Raw genomic sequence first — 24,302 nt, 5'->3', positions numbered from 1 at the left:
ACATGACTAAACTTTACCCAATGGGATGTAACCAAACATGTTGTGTAACACCTTCCAGGAATCCTCCTAACAAAGAGATGGAACAAGAGTATTCAGTTTCTCATATCATCAGACTACATAACAGGCCACACCTCCCGCTGAGGACAACTGGAAAAGTTAAACGAAGTGAAAAATAAATCTTGAGAGTGTTGGAAAGCTAACAAAACTCACAGGCCACAATCTCAGAAAAAAAGGAACCCCAAGAGGTGAGCCCATCACTTGGGACTGCTTTCCCCCAGGGCACCTGCCAATTTCAGAAGAAGCAGCTGAGAAGCTAGGAGGTTGAGCAGGGCAGGTGCCAAACCTCACGAGGATAAGCAGACAGATGTTCAGGGGCCCCCAAGCCAGGGGCCCCCAGGAACCTCCCCATCCCACCTTGCTAAAAGACTGCCTTCTAGTAAACAAAGAGAAAACAAAGACATTTAAACTAAAAAGCACAACTGGGAAAAATGGTTAACCGCAGATCCAAACAGAACTAACGTGCATGACAGAAAGACAATCATTCTAGTTGGAAACTTGGTGACACAGGGAGGCAGAAAAAACAAAAGGGTAAACACATGGGTAAATTCAAAAGGATATTAACTAAATAAAATAACAATCATGTTGTCTTATAGGGTTTAAGAACATAGAAATCATATGAAAATACACAAAAGCCAAAGGATTTCAATTGGGTAGTGAGTAAATGGAGTTATTGTTCTAAGGTCCAGGCACCCTCTGGGAAGAAGTAAAGGTAACAATTTACATTGGACTTTGATAAATCAAGGAATCATGTTGTAACCTCTAGGGTAACCATTAAAGAATAGTAAAAGAGTAACTATAACTAGTAAGATAATGGAGAGAAAATTGCAGTCTGTGTGTGCCATTCAGAAAGATCTCATAAATTGTGTTTATAATTTATATGTCATATTTAAGCAACTTGTCTTTTTTTTTTTGAGAGAGAGAGAGAGAGAGCAGGGGAGGGACAGAGACAGGGAGACACAGAATCCAAAGCAGGCTCCAGGCTCTGAGCTGTCAGCACAGAGCCCTACACAGGGCTCAAACCCACAAACCGTGAGATCATGACCTGAGCTGAAGTCGGATGCTCAACTGACTGAGCCACCCAGGCACCCCAAAGCAACTCGTCTTTCGCATTCTGTTTTCTTTTTATTTTGTTGTGTTACTTTTTTTTGTTGTATAGGTTAAAAGCCCAGGACGTAGGGGAAAACCAAGCGTCTCAAATTAAGGTAAAAGTCAAACTGGAGGAAGTTTTCACTGGGGAAACTTTTACATTTCCCAAACGTGAATACCATCTGTTATGGGTTGAACAGTGTCCCCTAAATATATATTGAAATCCTATCCCCAGAACCTCAAAATGTGACCTTACTTGGCAATAGAGTCATTGCAGATGGACTTAGTTACGTTAAAATAGGATGTCAGGCAAATTGGACTGGGATAGGCTCCCAATCAAGTAAGACCATTGTCCTTAAAAGAGGAAGGTTTGAGCACCGACGTGCACAGAGGAAAGATGGCTTGAAGACACACAGGAGAGAGACAGCGGCTGGAATTATGCTGCCGTAAGCCACGGAGTGCTTGGGGAGGCTTAGGAGGAAGCATTGCAGGGGCACGCCTTCATTTGGGACTTGTACCCTCCACAACTGTGAGAGAACACATTTCTGTTGTTTTCAGCCATCCAGCTCGTGGTCCGTTGTGGATGGCCTACAAAATTAGTATACCATCCGAGGGACAAAATGGGAGGCCCCTGCAGATCATGAAGAGGGTTCTACAAAGGGTCTGGATCTTAATCAATCATCAGAGGTTGTTTGACCACATCAAAGCATTGTGGGCTGGGTGGGGAGAGGGTGGGGGTTGCTCTGGGTAAAGAGAAGCCAGCCAGAGCTTCCTGGGGACTTCTTTGATCACTGAAAGTAAAGTGTGCTCTTGGGATGAAAAGAATGTGTGAGATAGAATGGCTCTGGAGTGGGACTGTTAAGTGAGACCTCTTAAGTGAGAGTCCCTCTTGGGAACCCTGGGGTATTAGCAGTGGCCTTTGAAGGCCAGGCTGCCTCGAGCGGGCACGTCCTTCAAGAGTCCTGCCTGCCTGGAGCAAGGCAGCAGATGGTAGGGTGGGGGTGGGGCATGAGGAAAAGCGTCAGGGCAGGGAAAGCTGGAAGACCTCAGCCTTGGTTTGCGGCATGGGGGACTGAGGGTGGGGTGTTGTCGAGGATCACACAGGACGATGCCGTTCAGATGGCCTCCGACCCAGCCGTGGTGGAATGCGTCCCAAGATCTTTGAGGCAGGCAGCCCACTTACCTACCCTTTAAGAGTCTAATAACGAACTGTAGACATTTAAGGGGGAATCCCTCGCCTGAGCATGACAGCTCAGTGCCAACTACATGTACAGAGGGAGCTCGAAAATTCGTGGCTCTTATCTGAGTGGTCTAACAAAGGAACGGAGAACACTCCAGAAGAAGAAGAGCAGGGGCAAAGCCTTTAAGGATAGCGAGAAGCAGTCATCAGACACTTCAGACCCAGTCAGGCAAGAATACCTGGCATCCCAGTGATTCTATTTGTATAATAGAATCTGTGCCTGTGTCACAGGCCACGATATTACTCCCATGGTCTCCCCTACCCTTCCCCAGGCCAGTGTCATTGGAGGAGCAAGGTCTTCTTTGTCACGGTTATAATCCACCTGCCTCCCACACCTGCCTCCTGATTCTGTGGCCTGGAGGAACGAGAGTCTGCACGTCCATCTTTACTAGGGAAGCTATTAAGGCTATTCATATTTTAATGTTTCCTTTTAGGGAGGAAGGTAAGCAATATTACATCTAACCACGAGCTGGAACCCAGTCACCATGGCCAGATGGTGTCTTCAGGGCGTACTTTGAGAACCTTGGCCAAATTCGTCAGCAGAGGCCAGCTCAGAGACAGAGCATCCCAAAAGGGAGGTGGCAGTGCTCTGAGAAGTGCCGTCCCTGGCCTGGTTCAGAGCTTCTATCTCCTCTCCTGGGAACTGCCCATTCTTACCTGTTCTGCTGAGATTTGAGGTATCATTTTCTGTTTCTGCTGTTGGGATTAGAACGGTTCAAGATTCACCATGGCCATTCCAATTACAAAGTCATAGTCTGGCCATTCCCGTTTTAAAATTGGTACCTAGGTAGAGCAGACTGACTCTTGCAAGGAACCTGGGAGGGAGGGAAGAAGGGAAGGAGGGTCAGCTCCATTTCACAGATGAAGACACCGAGGCACAATCAAATTGTCCAGCGAGCAGTGGTGGAACTAGAAATTGGGCCCTGAATTAGTGACTTTTAACTCAGATTACCGTGTTTAGAATGATCATACTTGTTTTTCCTGAGCTAGATCAATTTCCTGAACAGATCAATGATCTGTTTTCAAATCCCACACTTACGGTGTTGAGACTGCTACACACAAACACACATGCATTTCTCCCACATTCTTTTGTTTTTGGTGGTTGTTTTGTTTTGTTTTGTTTTGTTTTTTTGGCATACCCTGTTTTGTTCCAAGTTGATATTTAGGTTCCAGTTAGTTAACATATATGGCAACATTGGTTTCAGGTGTAGAATTTAGTGGCTCATCACATATGCAACACCCAATGCTCATGACAACAAGTGCCCTCCTTAATTAATACCCATCAACTATTTAGCCCATCCCTCACCCACCTCCCTCCATCACCCCTCAGTTTGTTCTCTATCACTAAGGGTCTCTTATGGTTTGCTTCCCTCTCTCTCTCTTTTTTCCCCCTTCTCCTATGTTCATCTGTTTTGTTTCTCAAATTCCACAGAGAACGAATTCATATGCTATTTGTCTTTCTCTGACTTATTTCACTTAGCATAATATATACTCTAGCTCCATTCACATTGTTGCAGAAGATTTCATAGTTTTTGATGGCTGAGTAATATTTCATTGTATGTATGTAGATAACATCTTTATCCATTCATCAGTTGATGGACGTTTAGGCTCTTTCCATAATTTGGCTACTGTTGATAGCGCTGCTATAAACATTGGGGTGCATGTACCCCTTTGAGTCAGCATTTTTGTACCTTTGGATAAGTACCTAGTAGTGCAACTGCTGGGTCACAGGGTAGTTCTATTTTTAACTTTTTGAGAAACCTCCATACCGTTTTCCAGAGCGGCTGCACCAATTTGCATTCCCACCAACAGTGCAAGAGGGTTCCCGTTTCTCCACATCCTCTAGTCTCCTGATTTATTCATTTTGGCCGCTCTGCCTGGCGTGAGGTGGTATCTCAGTGTGGTTCTGGTTTGCATTTCCTTGATGATGAGTGATATTCAGCATCTTTTCATGTGTCTATTAGCCCTTTGGATGTCTTCTTTGGAAAAATGTCTATTTGTGTCTTCTGGTCATTTTTTTTTTTTTACTGGATTACTTGTCAGGTGTTGAGTTTGAGAAGTTCTTTACAGATTTTGGATATTAACCCTTTAGCGAACGTATCATTTGCAAATATCTTCTCCCATTCCACATGACGCCTTTTAGTTTTGTTGATTGTTTCTTTTGCTGTGTAGCAGTTGTTTTGTTTTGTTTTGTTTTGTTTTAATCTCAATGAGGTCTCAATAGTTCATTCTTGCTTTTGTTGCCCTTTCCTCCAGAGATGTGTCTAGTAAGAAGTTGCTGTGGCCAAGGTCAAAGAGATTGCTGCCGGTATTTGCCTCTAGGATTTTGATGGCTTCCTGTCTCACATTTAGATCTTTTAAATTTATAAATTTATTTTTGTGTGTGGTGTAAGAAAGTGATCTAGTTTCATTCTTCTGCATGTTGCTGTCCAGTGTTCCCAGCACTATCTGTTGAAGAGACTGTCCTTTTTCCATTGGATATTCTTTCCTGCTTTGTCGAAGATTATTTGGCCATACATTTGTGGGTCCATTTCTGGGTTCTTATTCTGTTCCATTGATCTATGTGTCTGTTTTTGTGCCAGTACCATACTGTCTTGATGACCACAGGTTTGTTATACCTTGAAGTCCAGAATTATGATGCCTCCAGCTTTGCTTTTCTTTTTCAAGATTGCTTTGGCTATTTGGGGCTTTTGCGGTTCCATAACACGTTTAGAATTGTTTGTTCTAGCTCTGTGAAAAACTGCTGGTAGTATTTTGACAGGGATTGCACTGAATGTGTACATTGCTTTGGGTAGTATAGACATTTAACAATATTTGCTCTTCTAATCCATGAGCACGAAATGTTTTTGCATTTGTGTATGTGTCTTCTTCAATTTCTTTCATAAGTGTTCTATAGTTTTCAAAGTACAGATATTTTACCTCTTTGGTTAGTTTTATTCCTGGGTATCTTAGGGTTTTTGGTGCAATTGTAAATGGGATCGATTCCTCAATTTCTCTTCCTGCTGCTTCATTATTGGTACATAGACATAAGACAGATTTTTCTGTACATTGATTTTATACCCTGAAACTTTTCTCAATTCATGTATCAGTCCTAGTAATTTTCTGGTGGAGTCTTTTTGGGTTTTCTACATAGAGTATCATGCCGTCTGCAAACAGCGAAAGTTTGACCTCTTTCCTGCTGATTTGGATGCTTTTGTTTCTCTTTATTTGATCACTGAAGCTAGGACTTCCACTGCTAGGTGAAATAACAATGGTGAAAGTGAACATCCTTGTCTTGTTCTGATCATAGAGGAAAAGCTCTCAGTTTTTCCCCATTGAGGATGATATTGGCTGTGGGTTTTTCATAGATGGCCTTTATGATGTTGAGGTATGCTCCATCTATCCTCTCTTGAGGGTTTTTATTAAGAATGGATGCTGTATTTTGTCAATTGCTTTTTCTGCATCTATCAAGAGGATCATATGGTTCTTATCCTGTCTTCTATTAATGTGGTGTATCACATTGATTTGTGAATATCGAACCTCTCAAGCCCAAGAGTAAATCTCACTTGATGGCAGTGAATAATTCTAATGTACTGTTGGATTCAATTTGCTAGTATCTTGTTGAGGATTTTTGCATCCATGTTCACCAGGGATATTGGACTGTAATCCTCCTTTTCAGTGGAGTCTTTTTCTGGTTTTGGAATCAAGGTAATGTTGGCCTCGTAGAACAAGTTTGGAAACTTCCCTTCCATTTCTATTTTTTGGAATAGTTTGGGAAGAATGGGTATCAACTCTTCTTTAAATGTCTGGTAGGATTCCCCTGGGAAGCCGTGTGGCCCTGGACTTTTCTTTGCTGGGAGATTTTTGATTACTGATTCAATTTCTTTGCTGGTTATGGGCCTGTTCAAATTTTCTATTTCTTGAGGCCCCTGGGTGGTTCAGTCAATTAAGCGTCTGACTTCGGCTTAGGTCATGATCTCACAGTTCCTGAGCTTGAGCCCTATGTCAGGCTGTCTCCTATCAGCACAGAGCCTGCTTTGGATCCTCTGCCCCTCTCTGACTCTGCCCATCCCCCACTTGCACTCTTTTTCTGTCTCTCTCAAAATAAATAAACTTAAAAATCCCTGAGTTAAAAAAATTTTTTTTCTATTTCTTCCTGTTTCAGTTTTGGTAGTTGTACGTTTCTAGGAATGCGTCCATTTCCTCCAGATTGCCCAGTTTCTTGGCATATAATTTTTCATAATATTCTAATTGTATTTCTGCGGTATTGGTTGTGATCTCTCCTCCTACATTTGTGATTCTATTTATTTGGGTCCTTTCTCTTTCCGTTTTGATAAGTCTGGCTAGGGGGTTATCAATTCTGTTAATTCTTTCAGAGAACCAGCTTCTGGTTTCATTGATCTGTCCTCCTGTTTTATTTCCTTCTATGTCATTTATTCCTGCTCTCATCTTTATTACTTCCCTTCTTCTGGCTCCAGGCTTCAGTTGCCGTTCCTTTTCTATCTCTTTTAGGTATAAAGTGAGGCTGTGTATTTGAGACTTTTCTTGCTCCCCACCGCCTCTGCATGGTCTCTCCAAGGGTCTGCAAAAACCAGCTTACTCCCAGTTGGTCTCCAAGACACTCCCTCCATGCACACCTTCTCCCATCCCTCCACCCCTGTGCTCTTGCTTCCCTACCCTTGGGAACTGAGATTTCATTAGGTAGTGCCATGCTTCTCAATTTGGGGCACAAAAGTGCCCTGTAGGTCCATGGCAGTGTGTCCCAGGTACTTGATCTCCCAGTGTAAACAAGATGCATCTTCCTAGAGTGTCATGTTTACTCAAAGATTTTTGTGAGGGGTGGTGGAGGTTAGATAACCATTCTAGATCATTGTTTTCATGTTAGAGTATATATATAGATGCAGTATAGAAGGAAACACAAGGCACTTTAAAGGGAAAGCTTTGGCTTCCATTCCCTTATTTTCCCTGATCAGGGCAGGGCAGTGAGGTGCTGGGGGACTATGGCAATGGGAACTGATTTAGGAAAGCAAGGGAAGGAACAGGTAAACAGAAGATACAGGTCTGGGTGGGGACACAGGGTAAGGCTGTATAGCCTGGCGGTCAAGGGCCCAGGTTCCGGACGCTGACATCTGGATCTAGCCCCAGTTCCACTACTTTGTACCTGGAACAGCAGGTAAGCTGAGCCTCTGTGTCTCAGTCTTATCTTAAAAATGGAGTATAAGGATTTTGCTTTCAGGATCAAATGAAACAATACATTTATAGAGCTTATTACGGCACCTGGCAGGTGACACGAGCTGAATTCACAGTATCCAGTACCCTGATCAGAGTCGGAGGGGCTCCTCAGGGGATTCCTGACAACATTGGTTGTGCTTGTCGTTTTTGCAGAAACAAGCTGCGAGAGGGAGTGAGTGTGAAACTACCACACATGCCCCGAAGGCTGAGTGATGGTGAGCTGCAGCTAATAGGCCAGCTAATGGCTGAGAGTCCGTGACTCTGAGAGCCAGAGGAGGGCAGATGAGCCCCAGCATGGGCACAAAGAAAACTTGCAAAGTGCCATCAAAAATGGCTGGCCTTCCTTGGGGCTTTCCCTGCTGCCACAATGCTTGCAAAACAGGGGCTCTTATCTGCAGTTATGTTTACTTTTTGTTGATTTTAGATGGGAACAAATGGATCGTTGCAAATATTCCAACAGCAGACAAAAGCTTTCAAACAAAGGGGGAACTCCGTGTGAAATGCTGGGGACTGACCACTTGGTTAACCTGATGTGGCAATTCTGAGGCATTATGCCCTCACATATCAGGAACGCTTGCATGCACTGGGATTAAGAACAGAAACAAACAAGCCCGGTCCTCAAAGTGTGCATTGATGAAAGAGGCCAGTTCAGGGCAGATGGGAGCATTTCTGCAGAGGAACTGAAATATAAAACCAGGCCATGCCAGGTAAGAAGGTGAGAGGAATGAGGAGGTAAACCAGGACTGGCTCCACCTTTCTGCCTCCCCATCCCTGAGGGTAACTTTCTTTGTTGAAAGAATACACCCAAGGCAAAACTTCTTCACTCCTCTTCCCAATCAAGTCCAATGTGCTAGTCAGGTAAGTCCTTCCAGGTGCCCCTGTGGGAATAAAGCATCCAACTGTTAATTCACAGACTCCCACACGAAATCAAAGCTTTGCCCCGCTCCTTTCACTAGAAAGGAAGAAATGAAATGGACACTGCCCTTGGAGGTGCCAGACCAAGCCCACACGAAAATGTTTTGATTCCTTCAACAGGAAACCATTTATTTTTGGTTCATTTCAGTATTTATAGCAGTGCCCATGTAACGCATTTCAGCCCACATGAATAGTTCCCAATTGTCGGAGCAAATTAATCTTTTACAAGCTACTCAGCAGTGAGGTTAGAAGATAAACAGTAGGCGAAACAGTACACGCTCCCCTGTACGTGAACCTTCCTATTACAATAAATTACATTTGAGCTCACCACATCCAATGACTGCGACTCTCTCTGTTCGTGTGGCAGCCCCGGCTGCCCCCTGCCACCTCTGCCCTGCTGAGGTAGTTCTCTGATCAGCCACCTGGCTGGGACATGCTGCCATTTTCAGTTTGGAAGGAAAAGCCTGTAAGTCTGCTTCCTGGGAAGACAGACACTGCTGAATTGCCATTTGCCTCCAGAATGCAGAAAACATCAATTTCATTGCAGCTCATCAGAGTTGGAAACACCTGCCACTTCCTTTCTCAGTCGCAATTAACATGCTGCATCTCAGCATTGATTGAGTCCAAGCAGCCTCACACTGCCAAAGTCAAGGTCTAAATGAAACAGTACAACCTGATAGTATTTTTCACAGTTTTAGAAACGAACTTATTTTCATTGCCAAAGAAGCACTACAAGAGTTGGGGATAAATGTCTTTAGACTTGAGATAAACGTGACTAGAATAGACTGATGCTTATAATGAAAAATAGTTCTTTACCTTTGTATTTATTTGTGAGTGGTACTTGTTTATTTTTGCAGTTATTTGGGGGTAGAGTGGAGGACTGATATTCTCCCCTAATGGAAGCTGCACAACCCCACAGGCATTCAGAGAATGTTTGTTACACAAATAGATCAACAAATGAATGCTTTGCGAGAGCAAGCTTCAGACATGTCCTCTTGGTTCAACTTATGTAAAATCCTAAACTAGCAACTAACATGAGCCCTTTAGTTTAACTTAGAAGCTGTGTGAGACTGGCTATAAAATACGACCCGGAGCTGGGGCTTTATGTCTCGTTCAGAGCCCTAACTTGTTCAGTTTTGATCACAAGTATACTTTTATGGGACAGAAGAAGCTGTTTTCGCCATAATCCTACCCGTACTGCATAAAGAAACTGTCTTTAAAATGTACAATATTTTACACTTTGACGGTCTTAGAACATTCTTTATTGTGAATAGGAATGGAATTGTTCAAAATAATTCAACAGCTACAATATTTGTGTCATTTTGGAAATGTCCATTGAAATGGTTTTACATACTGATAAAACTAAAAGCTGGCGTAAGTAAAAGGCTGTTAGGTATGAGCATGTGTTTCAACCTGGCCACGTAAGACTCAGCCTTCCACTCCAGAACATAGTCTTTGAAAGAGAAAATGAACAAATTGCCTTTCTCATCTATTAACAGAAAGAAGGTGTTTCTTGGCCCCCCTCAGGAGGATCTTTCTTTTAGATGAAAATAGAACAAATCAAAATAAATGGCAATAAATTCTTTTGTATCAAAACAATCCAGACACCACACAGGTAAGCATCACGTTAAACATATGCAAGTCGCAAGCAGCATGCTTTCATAGAACTGACAGAAAACACTGGGTTTGAATACTTCTAAATATTCTAGAATAAAAACAGAAGTTCTAGATCTTTTTCTTTAAATGAATTAAAATTCCTGAGTATCCAGAGTCTTATTTTAAATGCCTGAAGGCCGAAAATATTATTTTAACTATCTCCATAAATCTTTAATACTATACAACTAGCTCACTGCCCCAAACATCTGGGTTACTTATATGTTAAATAGCTTATATACCGATACACCCTAGTGCCAATAGACCTTCTCCAAGTTATAATACAGGAAAATCAGAATTGTGAGGAAACTGTATTAGCAATTTCCACCAAATATATAAATAAATAAGAAGAGGTAAATAGCCATAAATGGCATAGTTTTGACAGCTAGATAGATGCCTGCACATATTCCCCAATAGAATTCAGGCACTAGAAGATTTGACTCTTTTTTTAAAAAAGGGGAAAGGAAGAAGAAGGAAGGAAAAAAGAATTACAACCTTCGGAATTTGGTCTGCCATGGAAAGGTTGCATTTTAATACCACCCAAAACATTGGCGCACTTGAGAAATCCAGTTACATTTCTGATTTCTGGCTTATCAGCTGGCCAGACTGGTGCACATAGACAGCATCTCACACAGCAGTAGTTCATGGTCAACATGAACTGAGGAGAGTTAGGTCTCAAGAGCCAACTGTTGCAAAGCACCTTTTGTTCAATGACACATTTACACACTTGCAGAAATGAGAGAGGCCAAACATATAACAAAGAGTTCCTCAGTCTGTCTCTTGTCAGCAACAGGCTGACTCTTCAAAGAATCCCATTGACTGTAAACAATCAAATACTTTATGACAACAGATCACTATTTAAAATCTTTTCTTTGGTTCCCATATGAACCATCAAAACGACCCAGGAATCTCCTGTCAGTGCACAAATTCCATCTCCTGGCTTTCTTTTCACATTGAAAATGTCACTTAAAAAAAAAAAAAAATCCATGACCCAGTTTGGGATTTGATCACTGCCTTTGGTAAATGGGGTCGCTGCACTCAGCTCTAGGGTGAAGTCAGAAGTGGTTTTGTCCTTGTCCTGCGGAGTTCCCAGGGAGTCCCTGGAGAGAGCGCTGGAGACACTTCTCTTTGGACCTGAGAAGGCTGTCACCGGGAAGCCTTCTTCACCTTGGATCACGAGTGTGTGTGTTTTCAGTGCCATTACCAACGGTTATAAAAATGCACTGGAAAATGATTCATTTTCGAGAAACACTTTTCACTGTGTTCCAGGGCCAGTAAGGAGAGGACTCTGAGAACAAAAGCTTTTCTAAGCCTGCAGTATTTGGTGAACACTGATAGTCTTGCCAGTATGAAGTTAAAGTTTGATTTCCTTCTCTCTCTCTTTTTTTTAAATGAAATTAAGGCTCAAATGTTGTATTAAACTCTCATTTCTTATGTATATTATATTAAGGCTTATAAATACAACTGGTAAATTAAATTCACCCTGGATTGAATTAACACCTGCTATATGAGTTATTTGCTTTATGTAATCAGTAATCTCAAGGTTTCTCCTCTTTCTCTGGAAACACAATTTTTAAATATTAACCTAATCTTTAAACTGTGGCTGCTTCTTTCTGACATTTGGAAACTGGTCATCCATGAAAAAAAAAAAAAGGGCAAATATGGATATATTAATGAAAAGGCAGCTTTGTAAAAATCTTAAGATGTGTAACTCAATGAATTGGGGAGATAAATGATAAAAACAGCAGGAAAGTCGATCCCTGTGTCACTTTCCAGAGAAAACAATGCTGGTCATCTGCCAAGGTCACTTCCAATGTGAGACATGCCAAAGTGACTGCCAATTCCCTAACCATCTTTGTATATTCGTCATTATAATCTCTGGAAGGGTCTTGGGCAGCTGTACTCCATATGGGAGAATTTTAAGAAGAAATTGCAATAGGGCATCACTTAAGTTCCACGTATGGCAAATCCTGCCAAAGGAACCGTGAGTGAGTGAGTGAGTGAGGTGTGCCCGGCCTGATCCTCAGCCAGCATCCAGGGCCAGCGCCTTGGGCTGCTCACGTCCTACTCAGCTGACAGCCCCTGGAGAATATGAAGCTTTCAAAGTGCTGGTCTTCAGCCTTTTCTTTTATGCGCTGTTCCTCTAAGGAGTCCACGAGTCTGTCCCTTTGTTCAATTACTTGCATCATCTCGCTGAGTATTTCTTGCTCCTCGTTCAGATCGCTCTCATCTTTCTGGCTCTCTAAAAAACAAAAAAACGGCAAGCATTGGGCCTCAGGTAACATTCAGGCCGAGGAAGAGATCTTGGCACGGGCATTCTTGATTGTTTCGGACTTGTTCTGCCTTCTAATTTCCATGGAGAAAACAAGGAAATGAATTTAACACCAGGGAACTCTCTCGCAGCCACAGATTAGCAAGGAGGGTGCTTTGTGCTGCAGTCAGCTCAGTTTTCATCTTGAGAGTATATACAAAGCAAACAGGGGGAAATCCCTTTGTAAGGAAAAGAATATCAGCCAGGCCCCACAGAGTTCTCCAGCCTCCCCTCCCCTGCAAGAAAAAAAAGAAACCAACGGAACAACAAGAAGGCTGTTTTCCCTAAACATGTCTGAACTACAACAAAGGAATCTATGAGAAAAGTTTCTAAACAAACCATTTGCATCAGGGGCTAGGACTTCAAAGATGAGGATCCTTTTTTTCTTTCTTTCTTTTTTTTTTTTTTTGTAGTTAATGACAAATTGCAGCCCTTTGAGGAGAGACCAGGCAGAAGCAAAATAAGGCTCTGATTGGCCAATGGGATGGTGTCTCCAGACTGTGAACATGTTTTCTCTTTTGTCTTAAGAGTACAAGAACTTCTTCCTAATTGGCCTGACACATCCCATTGCCCCGGGGGACATAAGATTGCTATAAAAGGAAGGGAAGGGATAAGAAACAGGTAGTAATGATTTTCTGACAATCAAAATAGATTTTAAGGCAGATTTAAGTCTTGTCAACCAGATTGTTGCCTTGGGAGACGACTTGATAAATACCTGAGCCCGTTCCCTTTAACATGCCAGGGACTAGGTGGTGAGCCTGATCCTGGAGCAAAGAAGGGCCACTGTTTCTCACATGAGTCTTAGTTCAGAGGATGGGGTCAGGAAGAAGGCATATATGACAAAAGGGAAATAGAGAAACACCATTCCCTCGGTACTTCGTGTTTTATGGGCAAGAGACGATTAGAAGCAGAGGGTTAGCTCTAGCCTCTCTGTTCTGGGCCAGGAAACGTCATACCATTTGATGGGAACACCAGGGGCTCAAGGATTCTTACCCAGCCCCTTGTTTGGAATTCTGGGAAGAAGCCAGCTGGAAGGGTGCCTTCTGCATAAACATAGGGCAGTATATGGTGGCTGGGCAGAGAAGGGTCTGAGTGTGGCTCCCCAGATCTCAATCTGCTGTGTGTGGCAGCCGTGGGGCTTAAGAGTGCCCACCAGCCCTAGAGCTACCAAAGGTAGCTGGCCAGTGAGCCTCCCAGAGGGCTCCCCCGCGATGAGGAGTGACGTGGTCCCACGGTGGAGTCTGTCTGGACAAGCTGAATGGAGGATGTGCCGAGGTGTGCCTGAGAAAGCCAGAGACTGCCACCAGGCTCCAGGCATGCTGAGGAGTGGCCAGGCTATGGACGATGCCAGCCATACACCTCAGCTTGCAAATGCCAGCAGAGAGAGTGGCAGCCGGATGATGGGACACAGCTGGGTGGGGACTCAGTGAATCAGAGCAACCAACCCAGATACCTACTGCTGCGAAGTCACAAAACCTGCCTCTCCCTACTACCCGTCCTTAGGGAGGAAAGCAGAAGGAAAAGCTGGCCATCTCCAAGGCTGAACATTTTCATCCCAAAGAGACTAAGCATTTCTACAGGGATTGTTAAACTCATTGCATCAGACCGAGTCTACTAGAGAGGGATAAATAAAGTTCTTTTTTCTTTTTTTTTCCTCTCTTGCTAACTAGTGGGCTAGAGCTTTTATGGAAGATCGGCTAAGGGGAATGAAGAAATGTATGATCCTCACTCCTTAGTAAAACTTAAAAAAAAAAAAAGGTTCAAAGGTGGCTAATGGGGACTGTTGGTGGTTTTTATTTTACCATCCAGAAACAGAGCAAACTGAAATTTTTATTTGATGTATAAATCAGATATTATGCTCTATGGTTTTTTCTTTTTAATTAATTAATTTTTTAATGAACTTATTTAAATCCAGGTTAGTGTAGTATTGGTTTCAGAAGTAGAATATAGTGGTTCGTCACTTACATATAATACCCAGTGCTCATCCCAACAGGTGCCCTCCTTAATGCCCATCACCCATTTAGCCCATCCCCCCGACCTCCCCTCCAGCAACTCTCAGTTTGTTCTCTGTATTTAAGAGTCTCTTATGGTTTTTATCTGTTTTTATCTTATTTTGCCTTCCCTTCCCCTATGTTCATCTGTTGCATTTCTTAAATTCCACCTATTAGTGAAATCATATGATTTCTGTCTTTCTCTGACTGACCTATTTTGCTTAGCATAAATAATACACTCCAGTTCCATCCACGTTGTTGGGCTAGATGGGTGATGGGCATTAAGGAGGGCACTTGCTGGGATGAGCACTGGGTATTATATGTAAGTGACGAATCACCACATTCTACTCCTGAACTATTTTTACACTATATGTTAACTAACTTGGATTTAAATAAAATTTAAAAAAAAAAACCAAAACCCTGCTATACTTAGTACTTCTTGTTCCCCAGTCCCTGGTCCAGAGCGGTTTTCCTCCTGTGCAAACCTGATGCCGCACTCTCTCAACCCCTCTCTCTTTCTTTCCCTTTGTCTCTCCATGGAAAGGGTTCCCTCTCTTCTGTGGCACTGCTGTTTCTCTCTCCCCAAGTTCGTGTCCATGCACCTTGTACCTGGCACGCTGTCTCCCTCCAGTCATGGAGATCCTTCTGACACTCCATAGATCAATTTCCTGGTTGTTCCAAATCATCTGACCTCAACATAGCTGTGTTTGAGGGAGGAAGAAAACCCAGAGCATCCTGACTTCTCACCCATCTTACTCCTACTCCTTCTATGATCTGTTAATCTGGGTATATTCCAGTGTCGTTGCTCCTTATTTGATAATCAACACAGAAAAATAAAACATTCCTCCCTCAATGTTGGCTTGTCATCAACGGACTCATGCGAGCCCTCTGACAAATAAAAATGACTTTTATCTGTTCTATACAGTGCAGCCCTAGAAAGATTTTGCTAGAAATAGAATTTTTTGTTGCTATAAAGAAAGTCCACAAATCATTACTACGTGGGAAGGAATAGGAGACCCTCTTTGGTAGTCTGTGCCTGAATCTTATTCCTCTCACTACTTCCCTCGAACATACTTTTTAAGTTCCGAGACTCAGTTTTCTAAACTGTAAAATGGGGATAAAATGCCTAAGTAAAAACAATCATAAAGATGACGTCTAATATTTGTCAGGTGCTTGCCCTGTACCAGGCAACCCCATAGGTAAGTATGTTTGGTCCATGAGGTGTAAAGAAATTGTTGAACTTGTCCTTTTAGACCTAGGCCTAAGTGTAGGAAAGCCATGCGTGGATCTGGTCCCATGAACACACAGCCACAAAACGATGTCTTACTGGGCTGGAACCAATGAATGCATAAATCAGTATAGCATGTGAATTGAATTTATGTCAGCTTTCCCTCCTTTATGGTGGAAATTATTTTCTCATTTGTGTTGACCTGGTCCGGCCTGTGCTGGGAAGGGTGTTTCCTGTACATCTATGGTGCCTGGCAGAACTAGGCCCGCCTTCCTTGGTGTTCCCAAAGCATCTCTGTCCTGGCCTTCATCTCATTGTACTACAAACACCAGTTTGCATGTTGGCCTCCCCGGTGAGACCACAAGGCAGGGGTGCTCTTCTTCTATTGCCAGGGCCCCCCTAGACTCTCAGCAAATACTCCTTAACTGAATAAATGGGAAAGCGAATGAGTGATTTTGCTCTGTTAGCTCATGGGATGGAGTAAACTGCTGCCCTCATAGCCCAGGTGAACGAAGCCAGAAGCGACTTGCTGGGCGGGTGGTGAGTTTCTACCCGTCCAGCCTCCCGTTCTGCCTCCAGGCTGCTTGCACAAGACAGGAAGAGCGTCCCACTCTGGGATTTGCAGGGTGCTCTGTGCAAGTGCCTCTCGGGGGAAAAAATGTCTTTAACAAGGGCCCCCAAACATGTCATCGTACTCACCCTCCTTGAGCATTTTTTCTCTTAATGTCTGTTCCAGTCTGCTTTGATGATCTTCCAGTTCTAATTCTTGGGCCCTGGAGATGAGAAAATGTTCAGACCTTGTAAAAACTGACGATCTGCCTAGAAACAGAAGCTCACTGACTACAGCTACTGCCTTCTTTTTTTTTTTTTTTTCTCATTAAAACTGAGGTCTTGGAATATCTCTAAACGGAAAGTTCTGCTACTGCTGGGGTCGCTGAAGGAGCCCAGAAGGACTGCTGAGATATGCTGAACTGGAAAGACCATGGAGCCGCTGAAGGTTGTGATGTGATCTCAGTGGGTGTTTGGAAGGCCACTCAGGCCGCCCTTTGGGGATGCATCATCAAGAAACGACTAGTATAATCCAGGAGAGAAGCAATGACAATCTGAAAATCTTTTCTCTTTTAGGGGCAAAGGGACTTCAAGTATCACCTCTAACAACTCCCAAATCCCTGATTGTGATAAAGAGCAAAACAAGGAAGAGGAGGCAGGAGAGAGCCATTGTGTCCATGTGGAGGCAATAAAATTCAGACGCTGTCCATTTGGTTGTAGGAGATGTGGAAAGAGGGATCAGGGACGCTTGGGGTCTCTGTGTTTCCACCAATAGGAGCAGCAAAGTCAAGAAGAGAAGTTAGTTCTTGGTAAAGGTCAGTTTGGAACTTCTCAACCTTTCAACGCCTGGGGCTATTCCATGTGTATCCCTCGTGTATGCAAGGCGCCCACATGCTAGGCCATGTGTAATGTGGAGGTTCCCCAGAGCTTTGGGAACCCAACTCTGGAGTTCTCAGGAGAATGAGGACCACAAACAGAGGTCACAGGGATCAGAGAGGGTGGGTGAAGTCATGTGATCCCTCAGAGGAAGACTACAGAGAAAGAAAAATTTGAAGACAACGAGGTTGGAAATGCCCACATTTGGAAGTCAAACAAAACAGATGTCACCAGGGAGGAAGCAATCAAAACTTTGAGAAGCAATTAAAACAAGAAATTCAGCATCACAGAAACCAGGAGGAGAAAGTTTTGAGAGAGAAGAGAGAGGTCGAGGGGATTCATTGCTACAGAGACATTGAAGAGGGTGAGGGCTGAGAATAGGCCCCTGGGTTTGACATCATGGGGCCTTCACTTGTACCCTACCCACGGCGTGCATGGGTATCTGCTACACTTTGCTATGCCCTGTCGTTGCTGCCTTTATTTTTACTACTACTTGGGTCAAGGTCCCTGCCATGTTCAATATTCTGCCTTTTGTTATTGACCCTGAACTTCTCTTGGCCCGCTCTGATAGCCAATGGAAGTGTACCACTCAAGCCTTCCTTTAAGAGAGAACTTTCTGGGCAGAGTACAGCAAGCTGACTGCTGAGGCAGAATCCACTCAGTGTCATGTTGTGGCCACACTGTCCCCAGGCAGCTCCCAGCCAATGTCAGAGCACAGCGGTGGTACTGGAGTTGGACTCCTCTGATGGCATCTCAGCTCTGGTTCTCCCTGTGGCCTGGCTAAGATGTTCTCAGGGCTACAGGGCCATCTCAGGTTCCTCTGTTCAATTCCCTTTCCTCCCCTTCTCCTTTCACAGGTATCAGGACCAAAGAGGGTCTGTAGACTTGCCTCTTACTCCCCCTCCTATTTCCCTTTATCCCAGTACATTTCTTGGACTTCCAATCTTGTCTTGGTATCTGCTTTCCCAAAGCACCCAAGTCAGTTACCCAAGATGGTTCTCTCTGTTCAACCAGGTCTTTTCTCTAAACTAAAACCTATCCTTTAGCAGCTTAAACCATTCCTGCTTTTGTCTAGCTCACCTGCCTGAGCTTCCCTCTGGCCTCTTTTGGAGCCGAAGGTTCCCCCTGGCAGCAGACTAACTAGGGAAGCTGGTCACTAAGCAGTAACAGCAGCCGTCATTGACTTTCAGACTCTCACAGGTAGAGCCCATGCACCGAATGCTCCTTCTACAAACTTCCATGGAGCTTTTGCCATGTTTTCTTATTGCTAGCATGCTATGTGTTAGCACGTCTTTCTCCCCTAAAATCATGAGATCCTCGAAAATAGGGACTGTGGCGTCACTCATTTTTATTTCCATATTACCCAGCAGTTCCTGGCACACAGAATGTGTTGGATACATTTTTGTTGAATGAACTTTGTACTTCAGATCTGGTCTACAGGCAGACGGTATGATTGGGGAAAAAAGGCTTTGCAGTCAGGCGGGCATGGATAAGTGTTGCTCTGAGTCTCAGCATGTGTATCAACTTAAAAAATAGTGACAGAAAAAATAGTTACTAAGGAGGATGCTTTCTTCCCGGACTTTCCTTCCATGTCCCTGAAGCTCAATGAGTAGAACTTTTAGTCTCCTTCCCCAGTCACCACTCCTACTCACTCTCAACCTGGGAGAGGTAAATCTGGGAAGAGACTAGGTGAACTTAGCTCACACCCTTTTTCTCCTGGACTAGCCTGCCTGCAGCAGACCTGTGTTCTTGATTACTCTGAGCCTTGCCATAGGTCTATGGCAAGATTTCCCAATCTTGATGCTATGGGCATTTTACTTCAATAGTTGGTGGGGGGAGACAGGGCATCCTGTGCATTGTGGGATGTTAGGATTGGCCTCTACTCCTGGCCTCTACTCACTAGACACAGGTAGCACCTCCTAGGTATGACAACCAAAAAATGCCTCCAGACATTGTTGAATATCCTCGGGGGGGGGGGCAAAATTGCCCCCAGTTGAGATACATTGGTCTAGGGTAAAAGTCTTGCCCCCAAGAAGCAAGTGGGTCCATTACTTTCTGTAACTACATAGATGAGTATGTCTAATTCTGGGGTCTGGTTAGTGCAGTGGGTTGAATGGTTACCCCCAAAAGATATGTCTACACGCTGAGTGACCTTCAACTCTTTCAGAGTACGATGACATCCACCTCTACTTTCTGGTTCTCCCACCAGGCTGCTCTCTTATTCAGAGAGGACAGCCAGGGAGGTCTCAGTCCTTGTATGTTAAAGCCACAAGGAAGTGGCCAGGCAGATCTCCCCAGCCTCTTCCCAGACATAAGCTTCCCTATTGCAGGTGTGTGACTGCAGGTGGCCCCCCCTCCCCCACTGGTCTCGGGGAACAAGGATGGATTGAAAATACCTTATCCAAATGCCCTCTAGCTCCAGACCCATCACTTGAGGTCTGTTTTAGCCATAGGACTCCACAGAGGGAACAGACAACTGAAGATTCTCTGCACTAATGCCAGCATGATATGCAAGGCACCAAATATCAATTTGCCTCAATCACGATTCTGTATGCACAAGGAGAAAAATTCCTGGGACTTCAACCTGGGAGGGTGAGCCACCCCACTCCCACCCCCTTTGCTTTTAGGACTCGCTGTTATCTGTGTTGCCTTACTTACATGATCAGTAGCTCTGACTCATATCGCATTAATTTATTCTTCTCCAGAACCAGCTTAAACCATTCCTGCAAAAGCTGTGCTTCATCTTGTGTGCCTGAATCTGTTTAAGAAATCAGTGGCAAATGGGTTAGATTGGCATTTTTCTCCCCATGATCAACCTGCTTAGGAGCTACTTTGGTGGGCCATGTTTGTAGCAGAAAAAGTCTCAACAGGCAGCAGCCCCCCTGATGGCCTGTTGATGCCTCAGGTTGCAGGCGTGAAAAATAAAACCCACCTGTGCATGCTCTGGAGGCCGTCCTCTTGGACATTTAGGGCATGAATACTTCAGCTCCAAGGTTCATATAATCTCGATAATGTCCTGCCATAAATGAAACTTCTCCTGTCTACTGGTAAAACTTCTGTATGTTTTAACAAAAATTGTTTTAATATTTATTTCTTTTTGAGCAGGGGAGGGGCAAAGAGAGAGAGGACCCAGAATCTGAAGCAGGCTCCAGGCTCTGAGCTGTCAGCCCAGGGCCTGACGCAGGGCTCGAACTCACAGACCGTGAGATCATGACCTGAGCTGAAGTTGGACGCTTAACCTACTAAGCCACCCAGGTGCCCCAAACTTCTGTATGTTGATGCATCAAAATCTCCACCAAAGAAAACCCTAGTAACTCTGCTGGTTACTATCTCTTCCTCCTTCTCCTTCCCCAAATCCAATGATTACTGGGTGCTCAGGTGAGGTGTGGCTCCCTTCACCCTCACACCACATTTAATTATAGAGGAGTGGTGACTGGCATCTTAATTTTTTACACAAAGAAAAGCCAAATGATGGGGAAAAAAGTTACTAGTTTTGAGTCTCACTGGGAAAGTTCTATTCATATCTTCTTATAACTTAGGTTATGACCTTTATTTTATTTTTTTTAATGTCGATTTTAGAGAGAGAGAGAGAGGGAGGGAGAAAGAGAGGGGGGGAGGGAGGGAGAGAGAATGAGTAGGGGAGGGGCAGAGAGGAAGGAGAAACAGAATCTGAAGCAGGATCCAGGCTCTGAGCTGTCAGCACAGAGCCCGATGTGGGGCTCAAACCCACGAACCGCGAGATCATGACCTGAGCCAAAGTCGGTCGCTTAACCAACTGAGCCACCCAGGCACCCCTAGATTATGACCTTTATTAAACATAAGAATTACCATGAGAAAAACTGATGCTGCTTTTGGATGCACAATGTTAGATGTCAAATGTTTACATAATAAAATGCTAAAAATCTAAGCATATTTGAGAAGCAGGAACATGGAGATGGTTTTTTAGTATTTCACCCTGAAATGAGAACACAGGCTGTATTGTGGCTCATGGCCATTCTAGAAGGATTTATACTGGAGTATCCCATAGGCAGAGGGGAAAATAGTGCAGACAAAACATACGTGTGACCTTGAGCCTTTGCTTCTTAATTGGTTAAAATGAACAATAAGACACACAAGGAGGGGCGCCTGGGTGGCTCAATCGGTTCAGCGTCCAACTTTGGCTCAAGTCATGATCTCCCGATTTGTGGGCTCAAGCCCTGTGTCAGGCTCTGTGCTGACTGCTCAGAGCCTGGAGCCTGCTTCGGATTCTGTGTCTTTCTCTCTCTCTGCCCCTCTTCCACTGTCTCTCTCTCTCTCTCTCCCTCTCTCTCTCAAGAATAAACATTTAAAAAAATATTTTAAAAAGACACACAAATAATAGAGTAGTGAGAAGCTACTATTTATTATGCCATATTATGACTGATGATTACATGCCAGTCAGTGGGCTCTGTGCATTATATGGGACATCTCATTTATTTTTTTTATTTTTTTAATGTTTTTAAATTTATTTTTGAGAGAGAGACAGAAAGGAAGCAGAGGAGGGGCAGAGAGAGAGAGAGAGAGAGAGAGAGAGAGAGAGAGAGAGAAGACACAGAATCCAAAGCAGGCTCCAGGCTCTGAGCTGTCAGCACGGCGCCCAACGTGGGGCTCAAACCCACAAACTGCGAGATCACGACCTGAGCTGAAGCCAGATACCCAACTGACTGAGCCACCCAGGAACCTCAATATATGGGACATCTCATTTAAACCTCATAAGAAACTCACCAGTAGATTCTTTTATAATCACCGCTTGATAGCTGGAGAAAACAGAGGTCTAAAAGCTCAATTTTCCCAAGCTCACAGTTATTACGTGGCAGAACCAGGGCTTGAACCCTAGTGAGCTTTGTCCTGAGCTTTTCACTTCTTTGTATCACTCCCCACTTCCCCTCACTCCTTCCCTCCTTCTCATAGGCTTGTAGGGCAAGTAACACGCCTGACACGTTGCCCTGCTTGTAACAAGTCATTCATAAAAATGAGTTCCCTTTCCTCCCTGTCTTCTTAACCACCTTTTTGTTGATATGGACATTTGGGTCCAGAGAGATTCATGTGTAATGCACCAAATTACACAATTTAGGGGAAATTGGTACCACAAGGCAGATCTGGACTTCTGATGAATGCATCCATTTGTCCCTTCATGCATAAATTCATTTGCTCATCCAATAACACCTACTTATTGAATAGGTATTGGGTAGTGCTTTGGGTAATGGGGATACAGTGACAGACAATGCTACATGTGATGAGAAATTTGGAGATAGTAAAGCATAAGGCCTGCCATCTCTCTTTATTATTTTTTCTAGAGAATCTTCTGGAGCAGATGGATTTAAAGAGCCAGAATAAAATAGAACATTAGAAAACTCTTAACCACAACTAAGCAGCATAAAAGCACTCTGGGAATATAGAGAGGGGAGGGTTTTCCCGGTCAGGATGTGAGGTTGGCTTTCCAAGAAGTGTGGTGCTTGAACCAGGGTGTTGAAGAATGGATAACACTTGGAGAGGAACTAATGAGGATGGGAGAGGACATTTCCAAGAAGACACAATGTCAGCAAAGACAAGGGGATGGAACAGAAAGTGGTAGAGACAGAGATCAGGCAGGACTAAAGGGGCATGGTGGGGCGGAGGGTGAGGTCTGGGAGTGTATGAGGATCTTGTCCTAGAGGTCCCTGAACGTCATGCTAAGACTCTTGTACTTTATGCTGTAGAACACAAAAGGACACTAAAAGTGGTTGAGTAGGATGATCTAAGTGAAGTTTTAATCAGGAAGGATTAAAAGGGGGGGGGAGAGAAATAGCCAAACGTTATTCTTCCTTAGGTTTCTTGGATGACAGGCAACTGGAACCTTGCAGTTCAGTGGGGAAGGCCAACACCGCACAGCCAAATAGAAGATAATGTGCCCCTTGCTATGGTCACACAGACAGGAATGAAAGAATAAGGTATATAGACCAGAGATCATCTATAGCATAAAAGTTACTTTACACTTGGGATCAAACTTCCACTCTTGCACCTCCTACCATGTGGGCTAAGAACACATACTGTAGCCTCCCTGAGCCTCAGTCTCCTCATCTGTTATGAAGATACAGTGGGATTGACTGTGTACACAATAGACCTTAACCCAGCCCTGGTACGCAGTTTAAGTTCAATAAATGGTAATGGTCATTATTCAAATCATATGACATAAGTGATGAAAGAACCTTCACGGGTAATCTGTTCCGGGGATTCCCTCTACCTCCTTCCCTCTCCAGCCTCTGTGATAACTCTCCATGTGATGGTGGAAATCCCTGCGGGGCTCTGTACTCCAAGTATAGAAAACTTCTTTCCATTGGCCTTTGATGGGCTGGCCGTCAGCTGCCAAGTCCAGTTTTGCCTCCATGGGAAAACAGAGAACACTTAACACTCAGAAGGCATTCAGAGTGTTCTTTTGTCAGAGTCAACACCCCTAGGTCATTTGTCATTGTGTCACAAGAGGGCTGCCCACCTCCACTTGCCCTCTGGTGTTCCAGGATGCAACCTGAAGACAGTCCAGAATCAAACAAAATACCAACAGTTCAGAGGGGAGAGATCTTCTTGCACCTTTGTCTGAGCCCTGGGGTTGCTGAGGTCTTTTGGCAGCTGTGTCTTCACCGGGCTCTTCCTACCTTGCAAACGAGCGTGGCCTTTCCACACGAGTGTTGGTGAAGTCTGACGACTTCATGCTCTGTTTGTGCAACTCAGCCTTTCCTTAACCTAATGCAAGACTGTATATGTATCTTGTTAATGATCATCTTGTTTATTTTGTTCCATCATGGGGAAATCTTTCGAATATTTCCTCCAGCGACACAGTTCTAGCTTTGGGTTTCTGCAGTATTGATAAATGGGCATCCTGGACCTTTATGCAATATTGAAAACCAAAATGTCAGATGGGACTGGACCAAGAACAGAGCCATCTGGCCCATCATTAGGGACCCTGCTCAGGCTTTGGGTGAGGCTGTTCTACAGACTCTAAATGCACTCTATCACCCAGCACACATTTCTATATTTTGTCCATGAGGCTGTTACAGGAAGCCTCGGTAAAATAATTTCCTGAAATCAAGCTTCACAACGTCTGCCGTGTCCACTGGCACTACAAACCTCACAGCTCCACCCAGAAAAGAAAATGACATTTGTTGTTCACAGCTTCTCAGTAAACAC

The 24,302-nt window shown here is 44.0% G+C and overlaps 1 protein-coding gene across 11 annotated transcripts in view; it reads right to left on the bottom strand.

The window, feature by feature from the left end:
- Nucleotides 1-9,751: 9,751 nt before the first annotated feature.
- MICAL2 (microtubule associated monooxygenase, calponin and LIM domain containing 2) overlaps nt 9,752-24,302 on the bottom strand; it is a 225,088-nt gene continuing 210,537 nt past the window's right edge. For all 11 annotated transcript variants that reach the window (XM_058688266.1, XM_058688267.1, XM_058688270.1 and 8 more), the window contains 3 exons: nt 19,779-19,878; nt 16,395-16,468; nt 9,752-12,407 (listed from right to left, as the gene is read on the bottom strand). In XM_058688266.1, coding sequence (XP_058544249.1) covers nt 12,223-12,407; nt 16,395-16,468; nt 19,779-19,878 — 359 coding nt within the window. In that variant the 3' untranslated portion in view covers nt 9,752-12,222. The remainder of the gene's footprint in view (nt 12,408-16,394; nt 16,469-19,778; nt 19,879-24,302) is intronic.

The sequence above is a fragment of the Neofelis nebulosa genome, chromosome 10 (genome assembly GCF_028018385.1).
Source record: "Neofelis nebulosa isolate mNeoNeb1 chromosome 10, mNeoNeb1.pri, whole genome shotgun sequence".
Taxonomy (NCBI): Eukaryota; Metazoa; Chordata; class Mammalia; order Carnivora; family Felidae; genus Neofelis; species Neofelis nebulosa.
Note: the sequence above shows the minus strand (reverse complement) of the source record. Positions and strands in the feature narration are given on the sequence as shown.